This window comes from Scomber japonicus, chromosome 11 (assembly GCF_027409825.1).
Source record: "Scomber japonicus isolate fScoJap1 chromosome 11, fScoJap1.pri, whole genome shotgun sequence".
Taxonomy (NCBI): domain Eukaryota; kingdom Metazoa; phylum Chordata; class Actinopteri; order Scombriformes; family Scombridae; genus Scomber; species Scomber japonicus.
The window spans coordinates 22,371,753-22,384,994 of record NC_070588.1 but is presented as its reverse complement, the minus strand read 5'-3'; the positions used below and the strand labels follow the sequence as shown (position 1 = coordinate 22,384,994).

Below are 13,242 nucleotides of genomic sequence, written 5' to 3'. Positions count from 1 at the left end.
ACTATAATCCTACCTCACGCACATTTAACAGTGTAACATGACAACAAACTCATTGTTATCCTTAACAGAGATTAACCATTTGAAGGCTTTAAAGATCAGACATGTTCATCCAACAGAAGCTGTCGCAATTCCATACTACACACTACTTCTACACAGCTAATGAGTATGTAATGTGGCCAAAGTCTGAGTCTCCTTACTAATTCCATACTCATTTCTTAATTATTGCATTGTGCTGTCAGAAACATTATTTTCAATATTACATTGCACAAATGACTTAGAGGGGCTGCTCACGGCTAAGAAATTTAAAAAAAAAAGATTTTAGATTGTAATCAAACAGCTGTGACACACCACAGAAAACAAAAATAACTATTAAATATAAAGATTATTTATTATGAAGTTTGAGTAGCAATGACATTCCAAAGAGGCAGTTTGACTGACATGCACAAGCGCATGTATTGTATCAGGTCAAAGAATAAAATGGTTACATATGCTGATTTCTTTTATATACTTATATTAAAAACAATCTATTAAGGAATTCAGTATACAGTACATACTGTGTACAATTAGTTTGTAGTATGAAACTGGGACATACTAAGGCTAAGCTGCTGGTGGACATTGGTCCAGGCAAGTCTCAGACCTGCAGTTTGAGTCCAACGTGCATCACCTTTCAGCAAGAAAAGTGACAGCAGCTGCTGTTTATAATAATAGCTGCTTTTGATATTTGTGCGGGCAACAAATGTACGGCTTTAAATTTACTACTTCCAATGTTTTTGTGTTTAACTGGAGCATATTTTGCTCTGAATGTAGTAAATAGAGAATTCACAAGAGTGAAGTGTTGACATGTGCCTTCTGTCTTCCTGGTCACTTTGGACAACACACTATAAATATAGACCGACTGTGTTTTGTGTTTGCTGCTGAATATTTGAATAATACATTTGGGTGTTACTGAAATCATTTACATATCTGTTGTTCCTTGGTTTAATAGTTTGCTTCAGACAAGAGACTATTTCTCAAGACAATTAATACTGTCTCTTACTTGTCTAATGGCCAAGTGCCTGAAAAGTTTACTGTTAAGCCAGGTTCAAAGGTGTTGAAATGTTTTCAAGTCTGAGTTTTCTCATCTAAAAATATGTATTTTGAAGCTAACAACTGCTCCTTAGAAGTCAAATTTTTAGCTTGTCATTCATCAAAGCTTGCTCTTCCCAGAGCCTGCTGTTTTGTGCTTGTAATGCTGCAGTCGTAGCCACTGAGTGACAAATCAGCTGTTATGGGAGGGATGCTAAATCCAGTTAGACAAGGACATTGATTTCTATTTAGGTCTATACAGCAGCAGTGGGTAGAGCAGGCATCCTGGTCTGAGAGTTAGAACTGCTAAACCAGAAAATAATTTGTCCAAAATAAATTTGACCAAATCTTTACAGCACCACAGTCATCTCCTATGGTAACAAGGCTGAAGCAACATAAAATAGATCTAATTCAAAATGGAACCAGCATGTTGACGAGATCTGTAAACCCAATCTAAAGGCTTTATAGTCATTTTTCAACTGTGAGTCAAAGTGAGCCCTCATTGCCGTCAGGCTACATCGTTGGTTACCATGCGACCAGGTGAAGACACACCAGTCCTGCCTTCAGAGAGTGAGAGAGGAGGTGGGCGGGACAGCCAGATTGGGAGATGAGTCAAAGGGGTGTCTCTGCACCCGTTGAGTTAGTGAAGACCATAGTACCTTTGTGCTTGTCCCGTTTATGCCTTAGTGCCTGAAGGGGTCTTATTCTGGCTAGGGCCTGCTCACGCTGGTTCATAAAAATGGGACCGGGAAAAACAAGGGGGCCTGGGGGAGAAAGAAACTTTCACATGCATGCACAATGCTCACACATGGGAAAGAACACATGATAAAACTACACCACAATAATACACACTCACTGAAAAAATTATAAAGACACAAGCAAGGGGGAAGTCACCAAGGCACAACACCCACACTCACACAGCACCTGAAAGTTATTTCAACTTAACAGGATGGACAAACTGTTTGTAGCCTCAGCCTATTGATTATTATTCCCATCCCCCACTTCATCTCTCTCCCTGTGCTTATGTTACATTCTCAGTGATTCAACGTGTTTACGTTAAATTCACAAATATTAATTTCATAAAGGCAACAAAAACCATACATTTCTTCACTAAGCATTGTCCCATTCTGTCTAGCACTGATCCATACCTCGGCCCTCCTCTAGCCTGTGTCGGCGGTTGATCCTCTGCCGTTTCTCTTCCTGACGGATCTGAATGTGCTCCTCGATGTTCACTCCTGGAGGGGGAGGGACAGGCACAGCTGAAAACACAAAAGGCCCCAGGTACAGGCAGCCGACACAGGATGCAGCAGCAGGAGGAGGAGGGAAGACAGAGCAGAGCAGAACAAAACAAGACATACATCAATGAATGATGGAGAGATGCGATGGAGAAGCAATGACTCTGCATAGCACAAGAACAAAATAAAGGATGAGCAACGACAGATAAGTGAAATACTGCATTTAAGCAAATGCAAGTGTAACATGTGCAGCAAAGGCAGCACGCTGGCACATATACAGATAGCTTGCCCACATCCCTGTTCAAGTCATTTATGCTGATCAATTATAGAGGATAAAGCGTACTACACACCAGTGAAAATGGGAAAATCATATCATGTATGCATGAGCTTTTAGCATGCTTATGATTATCAGAATGGTGTGCATAATGTTGATAACGCAGGTGGTGAAACAAGTGAGATGTAAATGTATGAATGACAAGGCAAAGCAGGGGGAACATGAAGATACAAGACATCAGTGGACATACCTAGCAGCAGGTCCAATGGAATCATCTCCTTCACAGCATCAAAGATGCCTCTCTGTCTGGCCTCCTGACCATCCAGCTCCCTGGCACAAGCTTTGCAACAGCCACAGGCCGAGCAGCCAGACTCCCCGGACCCACAGCCACAGATACTGATGAATGGAGAAATACGCAGACAGATAGCACATTCACATAACAATAAACACAAAGATACATAATGTAGTTAAGAAGATAACTCCAAATCTGACAAGCATCAGTATGGACAAGTGCTGTACAAGTATGTCTTCTTACCCCCCTGGTACTCTGTCTGGCCGACCGCTGCTGACACAGCTGGCACCGTAGCCAGTGCAGTCTCCACACACTGTGCAAACCATGCACTGGTCTAGCTTCCACTTGTGCATGCCGGGCTGACACATCATGCTCTTCTCCTCTTTCTCCTCTAGCTCATCCTCCAGGTCCTCATCCATGGCTGTGGCCATGCTCTCCACACCAAATGCTACAACAAGTACACAGTAAGTGTTGCATGTGTATTTACCATATAGGCCTGAATATGATAGTTTATTCTGTAAATTACATTTTAAAACGTATATTCAAGGACTAAACATTCACAAGATTAGAGATTATTTTTGAATGGAGAGAGTACCACTGTACCAATTGCTCCTAAAGACCGTATTGCATTATGGGTCATTTGTACCCATAAAATCTTAGCTCAGTTTAACCTGCAGGGATTGTGTAACGAATTTTTCTGACATGGAGGAAATAATTCATGACAAGTGAAAACAAGTCGAAAGCATCTTCCAATGTCTTCACTTTAGAAACGGACCACAGACTCAATTATCTGTAAAGCAGCCAAGAATAACTGCTGTCACAGTTGATAAATGAACTCAAAAAAGACAAGAAGACAGTCTGAAGATTACTAACTGTTGGAGAAAATAACTTTGATTGCTTACAAGATACAGTCAGGAGTGTGAGTATAGTTAGTGACTAATAGACAAGACACACGTCTTTGTTTAAGGAGGGGGGGCATCTTATTATCAGGGTGGTCTAACCTTCGGGCCAACACGATATTTTGTCTGTGTCTGAACATTTGCTCACCTTTGCCTGCCTGGCTCATAGCTCCAGTGTCTCTGCCACACTGACCCTTATTATTCACTCCAAATGTCCACACTTCTCCAGTCTTAGTCAGGACACATGTGTGGGCCTTTCCCATGGCAACCTGAGTTACAAAGTGACCTTTCAGGTCCGTCACCTGGCCTGTGAAAGTGAATAACATGACTTACAACAGAGAAATATTTTTATACAGATACATATGCATTTTTAAAAGTCTTTAATCTGTCTGTTAAATCAATGTAGACAATGACAAGAAATGATTGAAACATCACAGAACATTTGACTAAGTCAGTCTACTCACAGGTGCTGTCACTGTAAATGGCATCTTTGCCAAACATGTAGAGCTCTCCATCCTTGGTGACAATGCTGCTGCTGCCATTGTTGCATGCTGTGTACACTGCTGTCTTGGTCTCTAATTTGATCATCTTCTTAGGCTTGTAGGGCTTAGGCTGTCTGCGACTTTTAGCTGCAGAGGAAAATGATACATCAGCTTTAGAACTGAGCTGGCTTTGATTTTGTGTTTATCAAAAGATTCATCTATTTTGGGGATATATAAATAATTCTAGTTTAAATTTGTCTTACTGGACTCTCCATCCTCTCCTTTGCTGGCGGAGCCTGTAAAGAACACACTTCCGTCTTCAGCTACTAAAAGCGCATGAGAGCCATCATGGCCGACTGAGAATTGAAGGATCTTGGGAGACTTTGTGACAGGCAGTTCCACCCATTTCCCTGCGGACGGGCCACCCTGCTTTATACCCAGGCTTTGGTACTTTCCTGTGTAGTAGATCTGAGAGAGGATGACAAAGGAAAACAGAAAAAGACATCAGGAATTGGAAAAAGTTGTTTCATAATGGCCGTTATGTATTTATCATTGGACTTTGCTGTGGCAAAAGTTAAGCAAGTTAAGTTACTTTTTCTACCAGTGTTTTATGCCAGATGATAAAAGTGCAAAGGCTGCTGATGGAGGTGAGATATTTTTATGACTCAAATCATCTGATATTCCCACTTATAATTACATAATCACAACAGCAACACATGTAGCGAGAACAGTAGCTTGTAGGCCATTAACGGCGAGCTTTTGACTGTTTTGACTAATTTCACATGCCTGGCACAACCTCCAAGTGATGAGTGAACTTTGTGCCTAGACACAGGTTAGCTGCTCCTATTTTTACCCATCCAGTTGGTCTAGATTGGAGTAATCTGCAGATAAGGTGTGCTGTAAGATTAGGCTTCTACACAGAGACAGAAATGTGCAACAGGCCACTGCCTAGACTGCTATCTACAAAAGAAGCGCACTGCACCACACCTACAGTACAGAGACACAGGACAACACCCTCCACACACCCCAACAAACTACATAGCTGGCATTCTCATCTTATTAAGACATGTGGAGAAAAAATTTAAAATATGTTCTTCCAACAGTGCATTACATCCCTACAGTGTTTAGGACTGACTTTTATTGATTACAAAGACCCTGCAGTCAGAGTCCACTGAGTCACTTCCAACAGCCTGCTTGCACAGACCCAAACATATTATCTATGCTTGATGTGTTGTTATTTCAGTTTGTCTTTTCTACACTGTAAGCCAGAGACAATGTTTAGCTGGGTGAAACACTCTAATCACTTCTGGTTATTTCAGCAGGGACGCCACTTTATAGGCTTAGTGTGCATACAATCACTAACAAGAGTTGGGTCTAGAGCACAATGAACAGTGCTAAGACCATGAGACATCCAAAAAATACAGTTTGAACATGACCTATTATATAAAGACAATTTAGCTTATGGGGCCACCAAATATTTCCAAAACACCGGGACACTTTTTATTGTGCTTATTTTTAAGCCTGATTCTAGGAAAAATCTATTTTGTCAGTTTTGTATGATGGGCGTCATTTGACATTGAAGGTAGGAAAACACATGCAGAAACACTATTAATTTAGACTTTTTTTCCGTAGTTGTATCCTCCGGAGTGTGTGGTCGGTCATTAGCAATACAAAAGCTCCCAAAGCGCAGCTGTTGAAGCTTTTCCAACCATTTTAGACACACCATTAGAGAAGAATTTCAATCTCACCTTTCCCGAGGCAGTTTTCATCAGCGCAAACTCCCTGCCAGCTCCAAGCAACGCTGCCTCTTCATCAAAGCCTGTGCCTGAGAGATCAAAATACACTATTTAGAGCCTCAGATGCACACACAAGGAGACAAGAAGGTGTGAGACACTTTTATATCTGTGTATTCTGAACTTATTATGACATATTTGGAACCCTGTAGACACGCATACAGTACAAAGTGCCTGTAGCAGGTGTAAGGGAAACAGATACCTATATGAAAACCCTTACCTGTCAACTCATACAGATTTTTTTATTTATTACTTACTGATGATGTGCAGATCCTTCTCGAGGTCAAAGAGAGAGATGCCGCAGGCGTGCAGACATTTCCTTGCCAGCTTCAGCTGCAGTTCCTGCTGCAGAGCCGGGTCTGAGCTCATCGTATAGATCCGCACCACAAAACCGTCCTGCAGGAGTCAGAGCCAACAGGAGGAAATGCTGTTTAGTCCCACAACACAATACTGACACACTGTGGGATTTTCAGTCCATCTGAGAACTGTCAAAAACAAAATCTATCCCTGCTTTACCCGAATGAATGTGACAGTCAAAATGAAATATAGGAAGAGTTTGACATTTTGGGAACCATGCGTGAGATGAGAAGATAGATACTACCCTTGTGTCTGTACGCCAAATGTGAACCATTTAGTGAAGAGAAATAAGGGCAGCAAGACAGAAAAATAAGTGTATTTCTTTAAATGTTAAACAGTTTCTATGAGCCACAGTCATTTGACTTGGTGACACTGTAGTCACGATATTTTGACACCAAAACATTTGACTGTGCATGTGTAATTGGTTATAAGCCCTCAGCGCTACACAGATTAGGAGAACTGAATAATGTGTATGTGAATGTGTGTGTGGCGCAGTGACGCATAAGGCGAGTAACACATACCCAAACACACACTCATAACTAATGTGGTGGATACAGGCTACATTTTAGATTAACACACAGATTACGATTACATTCTTTGAGTCACATATAAGTGTATCAAGTGGAGTCGCAGTGTGTTTAATCTACTGAGGGAGTGGCCTCAGTAGTATCCACAGCATAACTTAAAATCGTACCCGTGTCAGTGTTAATGGACTACCCATTTATCTTAAGGAGATCATGAAGCATGTGACAGCTAACCACTACTCACAGAGCTGCCAGAGATGTGGGTTAGTCAGACTGAAGGGGATGTGGCTGGAAGAGGGGACAATTTACGGGGAAGGGATAGAGTGAAGAGAGGAACATAGCGAAGAAATATTGGGAGACAACAGGGATATAAAAAGAGATGAGGGGTAATGTGGGGCTGGTCTAGTTTTCCACTGTGTAACAACGATGACGTTGCTCTTTGATTCCTGCAGAGTGGAGCACATGTGCCTCTCATATTATTAGACATAATCTTCTATCTTCTGGCCATTTATCCACCGTGGAGTTTTGCTGGCTCTGTATAACCATCTTCCTGACACCGCCCTGGACTTGTTTTGGTTTACCCTCATAATGGTTTTCCTTTTCTTCCCATTATCTGAACTCATCTTACTGTAGTGTTTGTTTGTTTTTTTCTCTTCTGTTAATGCTCTGTGTGGTGACTGCATTTACTGGCTGCCCGCTAAATGCATGCAGCCTCTGAGGAACACCCCCCCCCCCCACACACACACACACACACACACACCACCACCTCTCACTCCTTCCCACGCATCCAGCCCCCTTTGATTTGCCTAGAAACTGCTATCCAGGAGGAAGGCTAGCTGCAACGGGCAGATATATGGATTTCACATTGTCCCCTCCCCCCATTCACGTTACGGAGTGCTTATGCAGATAACTGCTTGTGAGATTAAGCTCACTGGAGAATACCCACATGTGGTACCACTAACCTCAAAGCCACGCCTATATACACCACACACACAAACAAACATCTACACACAGATGTAGCTACATGCCAGCTCCCAACATCCCCCCTCTCCCCCCTCCCCTGGCCCAAGGCCCCCTGTGTGGCACAGCTGATGATCAGCTGAGGGCCCTTCTTATGTGAAGCTAAAATCTCCACAGGAGGGGAAGCGACAGAGGCTTAACAGTACATATCAGGAGCTACATCTAATTTTAAGTAACAAAATTTGGTTTTCATGAGCAAAGCAGCAGAAAGTGTTTGCTCAGTAGCACAAGATAAAAAAAAAGATGACACATGTGCATGAACAAGTGTGTACAAACAACTGAGGACTAGGAAGCTGACCATGAACAAATAAGGCTTTTGTGTCTCTTCCCATTTTCTGACGACAACCGCTAAAAAGAAAAAACTGTCAAAAACCTCTCCGTGAGATCAACTATATCAGCCCATAGCTTAACTGCCACCAAGACAATAACTATGTAAGAGTGTTTAAACCCACTTGCGACAGACTGCCTGCAGGGAATTCAAAAGCATTACAATTATATAAGACTATAACAGCCCATAAGTGCATAATACAGCCAGCGCTCTCCAACATGTTTCCAGCAGACATAGACATTACAGCTGAGGACATTTCTAGGTGCAATTATATATTAAAAAAAGACATTTAAACATTTAAATGTGCCTTTCTTTTTTAAAATGTTCTAGGCGAAGTTTAGGAATGATAATGCATCTTATTTCTATAGTAATTAGATAGAACCTAACACTTACATCTTTGCAGGCTGCGATCTGGTTGATGTATTCGCCGTCTGTGAAGATTATGTTCTGTCCATCTGCGTGTTGACCTACAGAGAGAAGAAATGTCACAGTAAATATATACATTTTTTTTTTTATTGTCATTTTGATGACTTCGCTTCTATGAGGTGTTTTCAAGGTATAAAAAGTGTTCTCTCAGCACCTGGCATAGTGACAGCCCCCTCAGGTTCCAGAGTCTCAGGGTTGATCTTGATGGCCGACATACTATGGTTACTTGTGTCCCGATACAACAAGAACCCCTGAAGAGATGAGATAAACAACACTCCTGATCAACACTCAGAAAAGAATTATCCCCAATGTAAGCTCTACAGCTGACTTATTAATGACAAGAGTATACTGCATTTTATCAAGTGATGTTGAGACTGATGAGTCCAGCACTAAATTAGGAAATGATTACAAATAGCCGGCATCTTTGAAGTCATATGGAAGTCAACTTTAAATGTGAATAATAATCAGGGCTTTGAAGACTAAAGCCGTGAAACATATGGGAAGAACATGTTGATGGAAGATTCATTGTTTACCTGAGCAAAACCCAGCCATGATCTCTTCTCCTTTCGATTCCTGATACGAGATGTGGAGTTGTACACGTGGCCCTGTAAGACATTGATCACACATCAGCATATATCCACAAACACTGACAAGCATTCATTCCATATTGGCAGATAGAAAAACAGCAGAAAACTACAAACACTGGAACTTAATGTTGGCATAAACACAAAAACAACGCCTTCAAAGCAGAATTATGGCTGTGTCTATTGCCATTGTTCTCGACTGCCTCAAAACCCAAAAGGGAAATACTTTAAATGGTGGTTTAATTTGATTTCATGACTTTATTCTGAGCACAAAAGTCAATTCAGTCAATAATTACTACAAGGCCATATTTTCATGGCCATGCAGCGACTAGCGCAGGCAGCATTCAGACAGTTTGATATTTTCATGACATTGAAATTGCCTTTGCCCATCTGTGTGGTCTTTTGATGCCAAGCCCAGAGCACCCGCTGTACAGGTGGAAGATTTATTCAAATGAGGCAGTGCAAAGTGAGTTATTGGTATTTTGGGTGGAAAATGGGTCACTATGCTCTTCTTTTGTGATTTTATTGACAACAAAAAAACATACTTGGAGCAAATATACACGAGTAATAGTGTAGTAATAATGAAAATAAACTATTTTAATTAGATGCCCTCAAAGCAGAACATGTGTTTGACTTGGCAATTGGCATTACAAAAAGAATTAAATTAAATTAATCTGGTTGATTCTTGGAGACGGAGCTCTGCACCTTTCTATTTGTTGAACTATTGTTGTCACACTGTAATTAGCTCAGGGCTATGAGACTAGTGATGTGACTGATCTATCGCCACACCCTCCAATTATAATCCACTTCACCCAGTCCCTTTGCACTACGCGCTGCCACACACACACACACACACGAATCAGAATAGCAGGTGCACCTGGAGATGCCAGCACAATCCATGTGCTCAAGTCCCACCACTTTGTACCTGTCTTAGAGCTTGCATGATTAATATAGGCTCATTTAGGGAGCTACAGAGCTACTGCTGCTTTCAAAAACTACTAGTACATGCACCTCTTTCTTGAACATAACAATTGTTGCTGTGAAAACTGTGCATTTCCAAAGCATGGACCTTCATTTTTGTTTATTTATCTTAAGAAGTAGGAAGAATTTCTCAACCTATCTGTGTTACATACCCTGACAGTGCCGCTGTATCCAGAGCCCACTTTGTAGAGTCCATCCTTGCAGAGCAAATACAGAAAGGAACCGTCAGTCTGCAGGAGACAGCGCTCATCGTCGTCAATGGCCACCTCTTTCAGGACCCATTTGTTCATCAGGGCTGCGCGTTTGATGCCATTCCCGAACCAATCCTGGATTTGAATCTTTCCCACCAGGACAGCCTGTACACTTCTCTGTAGTGCGTTCAGTATGGTGGGCACCTGGTGACATGTAGGAAGACAAGGAGGGTGCTGAAATGTTGAAGGTCTACAAATCTCCAATGTGACATAAAGGGCTGTACTCGCCAGCTGAGAACTGAGAGAACCAGGTGGTGATGTTTTCTGTTTATTATTGAATCAAATTGTAATATCAGTGGCTGGGACTGCGGTGACCTCCATACCTGTATTTGCCCTCTTTTCATTCTGCCAAAACACATTTTCACATACATTCCCATCATTATTAAGGAAGCTATTACCCACACTGTTGATCTAACCATTCACACACATAGAAACAGACACAAACACACATACTTGTAGAAAATGCACACACTTTCTGTCAGCCTGTCTGCCACTGTGATGACTCACAGTCCATTCAAATGCTGAAAATGTGAGGATGCCTCACCAGCACTGCTCTAGTATGGGCATTACATCTGCATGAAGGTGATGGTGTGTTTGATGTCCACAAAGACTGTCATTAAGTAATTTGTCATCATTAAGTAATTTGTTTAAACGGGTTTAATTGCAACAGAAGTCTTGATACAAAGCAGAAGTAACAGAAAAGAGTGACAGAGAGGACAAACTACAGATCGAAGCAAACAGAGGACCAGCTAATTGGCAGAAGAATGCAAGCAGGCTAACATAATCAAACATGAGACTCAGAGAGGCCTGACATTTTCCAAAACTCAATTTGTGCGGTCAAGACATTGCCCTCAGTCTCTCTGCTCAAAGCATGAAGGAAGCAAAGGTTACATTATTTGTCTAAAATGCACTTTAGAGATCTAAAACATTTCTTCTAATCTGAAGGACAACTTGAATAGAAGCAGGATATGAAGTTCCTGGTGGAGGTTGTTTAAAAAATTCTGTCGACAGCAAAGCTGTTCCAGCTTCCAGCCCAACGAATGTGCGTAATGTTTGATAAACGTACTGTCATCCAGACAGATGATCAGCACAAAGAAATGATGTTGACATATAATAATCAGTTACTCATACCAGGAAAGACTCGGATAACAAGAACTCAAGTGTAAAGCACACTCTGTTCTCAGACTCATATGTAAAAATAAGTGAAGAATATTGGTGTGCGTGTGTGTGAACAACTGTGCACGCAGTGTAGTTGTCAGATGCAGTCTAATTACCTGTATTGTCTGGCAGGCATGGCTGCCGTTGTTGGTGAGGATGGCAGAGACCGCCTGCAGGATTTTGCCTGTGTCACCCCAGGACACCACCAGACTGAAGAGGCAGGCGCAGGACAGGGCGGTGATGGCCTGTCCTGTCGGGTCATTGGGTCCTGTGCTCCGGACCGTGGTCTCCAACAACAACTGGAAGAGAGACTCTGAGGAAGGACACATGTAGTGGCGAGGTTAGACATTTCTGAAGAGAGTGTAAATGGATGTTTTCCATGTCAGTAGAGGAGGAAAATATATTCGAAACACAACTGAATATAACACAGTGGAATACAAAACCACAACTAACTCCAACCTCAAAAATTATCATCAACATTTCCCTAATAGTGTCAATAAAACTGACCACAAACACAGGATTTATTGCAGGTCTGATGCATTGGATTACTTTGGATTACACACATGTACCCAATAAACACGCATTTATGGTCTCACCTAAAACATCGGGAGGTTCAGTCTGGAAGCCCTCAGGCTGTTGTCCCTGCAGCATGTCCAACAAGGCCTGCAGGCTACGCAGACACAGTGAGGGATGAGAGAACCGTGTCTCTTTTATCAGCTCAAATACCCCACACAGGCCGATGCCAATGATCTGCAGACACACAAAAAGGATATTCCATGAGCTAAAAACACAAAAAACAGCTAGACTAACTGTGATGCAACTTCACAGCAAATGAATACATAACATACTGACATTAGATGTATTTTTACTTTACGCTCTGTCAATATTTTAACTATGCTTAATTGCCTCGTTGCTGTAGTCTTTCTTAAACTAGACATAATCACTGAAGAAGAAATGAGCTCAGAGTTTTTGAGTGGATGATTTAGTTCCCATGGTCTCATCATCCTACAGTTAAAGTTAAACATTTTATATTGAGGTCCAGGCCCGCAGTATGTACAGTTGTGACTGCGCACTTCAACATCCACTATTATGATTTTGTATAATGACGGACCCACTTGGGTGCATGAGAAGGAGCGGCAGGCAAAGGAGTTTGGCCTAGAAAAGGACTGTGTTCTCGTTGTCAGTATGGCTTGTTAGTGAATTAAATAATCCTCCAATGTTTCTTTCTATCTCAGTGAAGAACTAAGATTTGAAGCCTTTAAAAAACATAAGAAGCAAACAAAGGTTGGATAATGCCAGTGATACAAAATATAGGGATATATGTACAATACACAACAAAAGAGGTACAGATTAATAGATACATAATAGTTATTCCACATGTTTGTGAGCTAAAGAACACACACACACACACACATACACACACACACACACACACACACACACACACACAAGATCCTCAATATATGGCTCGTTAACAAGCATTATTAAGCTGGATTTAAAACTAACCCACCCCGCCCCAAAATATTATATAATCAGAGGTCTGTTTATTCTGTCTGAAAGAGGATGAAACAGA

General features: G+C 41.5%; 1 protein-coding gene across 12 annotated transcripts in view; it reads right to left on the bottom strand.

The window, feature by feature from the left end:
* Positions 1-13,242, bottom strand: part of mycbp2 (MYC binding protein 2) — a 59,163-nt gene that overhangs the window by 35,006 nt on the left and 10,915 nt on the right. For 7 of the 12 annotated variants that reach the window (XM_053328636.1, XM_053328637.1, XM_053328645.1 and 4 more), the window contains exons 4-18: positions 12,266-12,419; positions 11,786-11,982; positions 10,413-10,655; positions 9,229-9,300; positions 8,850-8,946; positions 8,663-8,736; positions 6,298-6,436; positions 5,996-6,072; positions 4,511-4,715; positions 4,230-4,394; positions 3,914-4,072; positions 3,110-3,314; positions 2,825-2,970; positions 2,214-2,324; positions 1,725-1,829 (exon numbers count right to left, since the gene is read on the bottom strand). In XM_053328636.1, coding sequence (XP_053184611.1) covers positions 1,725-1,829; positions 2,214-2,324; positions 2,825-2,970; positions 3,110-3,314; positions 3,914-4,072; positions 4,230-4,394; positions 4,511-4,715; positions 5,996-6,072; positions 6,298-6,436; positions 8,663-8,736; positions 8,850-8,946; positions 9,229-9,300; positions 10,413-10,655; positions 11,786-11,982; positions 12,266-12,419 — 2,149 coding nt within the window. The remainder of the gene's footprint in view (positions 1-1,724; positions 1,830-2,213; positions 2,325-2,824; positions 2,971-3,109; positions 3,315-3,913; positions 4,073-4,229; positions 4,395-4,510; positions 4,716-5,995; positions 6,073-6,297; positions 6,437-8,662; positions 8,737-8,849; positions 8,947-9,228; positions 9,301-10,412; positions 10,656-11,785; positions 11,983-12,265; positions 12,420-13,242) is intronic. The other 5 variants (XM_053328639.1, XM_053328640.1, XM_053328647.1 and 2 more) reach the window with 3 other exon arrangements.